The following is a 6,000-nucleotide window of genomic DNA, read 5'->3' as shown; positions in this document are numbered from 1 at the left end:
CTAAAAAATGAATTTTGCTTATATTTTGAAATGGAAGGAGTATGTTGTATTAAATTTGACTTTTCATATCTCAAGACAAGTTTTTGTCAAAAAAAATAAAAATTTCAAGAAAAGTTAGTAGTATTAATTAAGGGTATGTTTAGGAAAATAGGTTTACATACGGGGACGAGCGAGTATATGCATGCCATATTATCTCGTCGCCACAAGTTTTCCCTTTTCTCAATTTCTTTCCAAACCCCAACCTTGCTCCGATTCCATCACTGCCATGGTCGGCGAGAAAGGAACACGAAAACGAAAACATCTATCCTCCGACTCGGAATCTACCAATCCAGTCGGAGAAGACAAAACCATGACCGTCGATGAAACCATATTTCAAGAAAATCAACAGACCATTGAAGTATCGAACAACAACGCCGCCGCGTCACAACAGGCTGAGACTGTGGAATCAAACAACAATGAAGAAGAGGAAGATGTCGAAGAACCTGTTGAGAAGCTTCTGGATATAATAGTAGCGAAGAAGCGTTTATATGATCTGGTGAAGCAAGCGATTGAGAAGCATCCAGATCTATCGGAGAATGTTCGTCAACTGGCTGATATGTATCCCGGTAACAGGAAAATCTTTGTACATGGCTTTGGTACGGACGCCACCACTGAAACTTTAACCAGCACTTTAACCAGCGTGTTTTCTAAATACGGAGAACTCGAGAATTGTGATGTGTTGACTGATGAGGTAACTGGGGAACCGACGGGTTCTGCTTTTGTTTTGTTTAAGCGTAGGAGTAGTTTGTATCTGGCGTTGAAGCAGCCGAATAAGCAGATCGGTAATAGGATGGCAACTTCCTTTCAGTTGGCCTCTCCCAGACCTGTTCCGGCGCCACAACTATATGAAGATGAGTATTTTAAAAAGAAGATTTTTGTGAGGGTGAGTTCTGATATTGAATCTCAGAAGTTGGTTGAGTTTTTCAAGCAATTTGGAGAGGTTGATCGTTTTTATATCTGTCCTCAGATTGGGAAGCCGAATAACTATTGTGCACAAATTGTCTACAAGTCTGTTGAAAGTGCTAAGAAGGCTTTGGAAGAGCCAAACAAGACTTTTCAGGGTCATACTTTGTATTATAAGGGCAGTGACAACCCTTTCCTCCGAATCAGGGGTTGAATCCTCATTTGGCGATGCTCCTTACATGGGTCACTGTGAGTTGCTGGTATTTTGTTTTTCTATTTGTTTATACCAATTCATTTTATTTATTTATCGAAATGTTGTGTAGGGTTGGTTTGTGTTGCATAAGATTATTAACTTCAAGGTCTCTAGATACTTGATGTGTATTGAAAATCTTGCATTTGCACAGTTGCACCTCATGGTTTGAAGCAACCTGGCATCTACTTACACTAACATGTTTATGCCAAGTGTTTTTGATTGCATTTTATTGCATGAGATTAGCTACTCTAGGTGTAGGTACACAGTAGTAAAGATGAGCCTACAAGTTGTAAGAGCTTATGAAGCTTAGTTAATTGATGCAATGCTAATGTATAAGGTCTTTTAACATATTTTGTTGGGATCTTTTGTGCCCATAATCAGTTTCGGTTTAATATGCTACTTTTCTGAGTTCTGACCATTCTTGGCTTTTCATTCTATTGACACTGCATACACACATTAAATTTTCATAATTATTAATTACTTGTATATTGGGATAAAAGAATGAATTTTTGCTTCAAACCTACTAATTCTTATTCTTTTGTGCTCTATGTTCATCAAGTTTATGGATCTATTCAACTTCTTTTGGAGAGCATTCACAACTATGTGTACAACACTTTTGCCATCTCTTGTCATCATACCTTTTATTTTGTTTTTTTATTAGGTAACAAATTATTACCATGTTTTTGTTATTGTTGTTTGAAACAACTACGGCTCTTTAAAATATATTTTGTAGTTTCTGAGGTATGACCTTTGAGATGCAATGTTTGTAATTATGTTTCTTCTCTTTTTAAACTTTTTATGTATTCGCTATGCAGATACCCTCCTGGATGCATCAAACAATTTAGTTTTGGACTCTGCTGATTCAAATGCATCTTTTAAAATTTTAATTTTAATTGCTATTTAGATACTAAAGTACTGGATTCTTAAGCTGTTTTGTCTTTCTATCGTAGATGCTTTTCACCTTATTTTGTTAAAATCATGTAGTACCTCTTGTTCTTACAATAACTTTTACGCGTGTCGTAGACCTTACATTTACCCGTATTTCTAATTATGGTTTTAGTTCAGCTTGGTGCTGTTTACTTTATATGCCTGTTACTAGTTCTTGGATCTGTGCATCGCACCAGAAGTTAATTATCAGAACCTTGAAAATTGTTCACAAGATCATCGCCAATATGCTCAATGTGGTTATCTTTGGCATGTAAGGCTCTGTTTTTACCTTGTTTTGAAATGGATACTGGACTGATCATACTTTTATTGCATGATAGAGTTTTTGTTTAGTAATTTCATGATATGATGATATAAAACTAGTTTAGAGAAACTTTTGCACAATCACTTGTAGATGTAAAAGTTAGAATTATGTTTAAACGAATACATGTTTTAAAATTCGGATGGGAGATTGAGCATGTGAAATATAAAAAATAGACAGTAAAAAATTTGCAAAAGGTAAGAACAGATTATTTTAATCGTTCAATCACAGTTCACTTTGGTCCAAAAAGACTACGGTTGGTGCTATATGACACGAAATCTAATTTGCATGACCACTCTTATTGACGGAAAATTGTTTATCTTTTCTAATTAAACTAGATGCACTCGTTGTTGCACATGTGAATATTTAGGCAAAATTATATTTCAGATCCTAGATTAGTCTGTAAAGATTTTCATTTTTTAAATAGATCTTTTATGTTACATTATACTTTCATCGCTAACCTTAATAAGTTCCGTTTAAATTAAGCCAATTTGACATTTTAATATCGAGAAAATTTACACAGAAATGTCAGATATGTCAATATCATAGATCCAAAAACTTTAAAACCAAAGTATCTCATTGTTTGCAACAATGTCTTCATTTAGCAGGAATGGTTAAAATTTATGAACTTAAAACAATGAGTCATTTATTTTTAGCGTGTGGTGTTATGAATGGATTCTTGAATGTTGTTCATCACTAATTGTGCAACAAAGCTTGTGGTTCGCACAATCACATAATATAACATAGAGGACTACAATGCTACAAAAAGATAACTTAAAGGCTAACAATGCAAATAAAATGTATCATAAAGGACAAATTTGAGAAAAAATAAAACTTGAAGGACCAATCCAAAGTGATGGTTAAAATTAAAGCACTGTGATTTTGCCAAATATATAATTTAACCCATCTTACAATGATGATATCTTTTTACTTCATCAACTAAATAGTCATTTTGTTTTCTACTCACTTTCATTCCTTTAGCATTCTCTTTACTTCATTTTCTTTCACCTTCTTTTCCAACCCATACATAGCATTCAAGTTAGTAGCCTCGCCCTCTCAATTATAGGATGTGCTTTCTGTCAATCAACATTGAAGACCTCGTGATTCATTGATATGAAATGGAACTATCCATTGATAAACGGGCTTATGTGGAAACAAAGGTAATATCGTGCAACTGACGTGAAAAAAAAAACTGATTTGCAAGTTTTTGTGGTTATGTCTTAATTACTAATTTTGAATTTGTCTGAAATAATACTCCCTCCGGTCCTTAATATAAGAAGAAAAACCAAAAAACATCAAAACCAATTTCAGCATTAATTGTTGTAACTTTTTAAATATTTTTACAAATATACCCTTATAGAATATTGTGAAACATTAAATACATCAACTAATATTAAAAAAACAAACATTAAATGAGGGGTAAAAAAAGTCTTTTAAGCAATAATTATCCTTAAAAGTTGTGACATTTGCTTATAAATAGGACCAAAACTTTTTTGAAAATTTTCTTATATTAAGGACCGGAGGGAGTAATTTACTATAGCTAGAGTGTTGTTTGACATTGCTTTTCATCCAACCAAGTCTTAAGGAAATGAAAGTGAAAAGATTGAACAAGATGGAAATAGAAGCAAACATTGACATATCTAAACATGATGCTTGATTTATTATAAAAACACGATGCCTGAGTCACCACCTCAAGAGTTCCTAAATCTACAAGCACGGTCTCTGATAATAGAGCAAAAATACAAGAAAGCCTTCAACCCAATCATCAGGAAAACCAAGAAATCTGTTTAAATGCTTGGCCACTGGTGTAGCATCACCTGGAGAGTAAGGACGGGGAGCATTTAAATCCATATCAGCAATGGGTTGATGGAGTGTTTGAGGACTAGCACAAAACAAATGTTTTCTATTTGCAAGTTCGTCTGCAAGCTCACTTTGATGATTATCCATCAAATCCTCATTTACAACCACAATTAAAGGTTTGCATAGCTGCAGCGTCTCCAATATGCTACCTGAACCTGCATAAAATCAGACTAGATACAGCTACTACCTCATTCCCAAATAGCAGCAATCGAAGTCGTGTGATCCCCGAGCAGCCCACAAAACCCCTTAAAGTTTAGAAAATTGTTGTATACACATATAAGAAGGCTGAAACAAACATATAAAAGACCGTAATACCCATGGCGAAGCACTTGCTTTTGGACCTGTAATGTGTTTTAATGTGTTTTAAACACATAACACAAACCTATTCCAATATTTTCACATCAACAACAATAATAAATTATCAACATTTGATTCAAATAAAAATGCACCACGATAGCAAATTACCAAGATGAAATAAAAATGTACCAACATCTCGTTAAAATACATAATGTCAACCAAATACGAACAAAAGTCACCAAAGTTTGAAAATGAAATTATCAAAGCCTAAAACCAACAATTCCTAAACAACAACTACAAGTAATCCTACACTTTGCTAGTCTTGGTCCCGCCGATGCCGCTCGTTGTCGCCTCCTCGGCCTCTCGGCCTCGCCTCTTGGTCAAGATCGCCACGATCTTCTTCTTAACATGGCTCATGGCCCGAAATCATTGTTGAGGGCTCATGACCTCCTCCGACCTATCCGCGCATCGGCGTAGGCAACGACGACACTAACCATGTCATAGGTATCATGCGAGCTTCTCGCCTCATATCGCTCCCACCGTTGTGCAATGATATGCTCTTCATTTGTTGGCCTCGAAGATCTCTTGGAAGAGGTGGCAAAGTCCGAGGGTAGCCCGGCTTCCGGATTTGCAGGATGTTGATGTCATCTTCGAAGCACGATTTCCTCGAACCTCAATAAAGAGCTTCGATGGACCATAGCTTCGGACGTACTTCGGGACCTAAATTCCTATTCAAGAGCGAGGCAAACTTCAATTAGACACATAGTGCATGTTCAAATTTTTCTTTATAAACTCAAATCTCTCCACAAGCAAAGGCTTAGTAAATATATCACCCCATTGATGCTCGCATCAATGAATTGTATATTTAAAATTCCTTTTTGAACATAGTCTCTAATAAAATGGTGTTTGATTTCAATATGTTTGGCTCTTGAATGTAGAATTGGATTCTTTGACAAACAAATAGCGAAGATTATCACAATAAATGGGAATACCGTTAGCATTAATCCGAGAATCTTCCAACCGATGTTTCATCCAAAGTAGTTGTGTACAACAACTTGTAGCCGAAATGTATTCGCTTCGCTATAGACGTGGCAATAGTTGCTTGTCTTTTGCTAGCCCAGGATATCGATTATCACCCAGAAATTGACAATTGCCACCGGTAGACTTTCTTTCAATCCTATCACCAAGATAGTCGGCATCACAAAATCCAACCAACTTATAATCTAAGGATTTCCTATAGAGGAGTCTAAGATTAGTTGTTCCTTTCGGATACTGAAGATTCTCTTAACAAGCTTAAATAAGATTCTCTAGGATCTGATTGGAATCTTGCACACAACCATACACCGAATAAAATATATGGCCTAGATGCAAGTGAGGTATAACAAAGAACAAATCATACCTC

General features: G+C 35.5%; 1 protein-coding gene across 1 annotated transcript; it reads left to right on the top strand.

Annotated features, from left to right (window-relative positions):
- The first annotated feature begins 209 nt into the window (after positions 1–209).
- Positions 210–2,279, top strand: LOC146899344 (UBP1-associated protein 2A-like). The gene is made up of 3 exons (XM_085737302.1): positions 210–922; positions 1,007–1,202; positions 2,011–2,279. Exons 1-2 carry the CDS (start codon positions 266–268, stop codon positions 1,154–1,156), a joined length of 807 nt encoding a protein of 268 aa, XP_085593428.1. The 5' UTR covers positions 210–265; the 3' UTR covers positions 1,157–1,202; positions 2,011–2,279.
- Positions 2,280–6,000: the final 3,721 nt, after the last annotated feature.

This window comes from Medicago sativa, chromosome 8, assembly GCF_051527215.1.
Source record: "Medicago sativa cultivar Bolivia chromosome 8, Bolivia_mono, whole genome shotgun sequence".
Taxonomy (NCBI): domain Eukaryota; kingdom Viridiplantae; phylum Streptophyta; class Magnoliopsida; order Fabales; family Fabaceae; genus Medicago; species Medicago sativa.
This window is presented reverse-complemented; position numbering and strand designations above follow the sequence as displayed.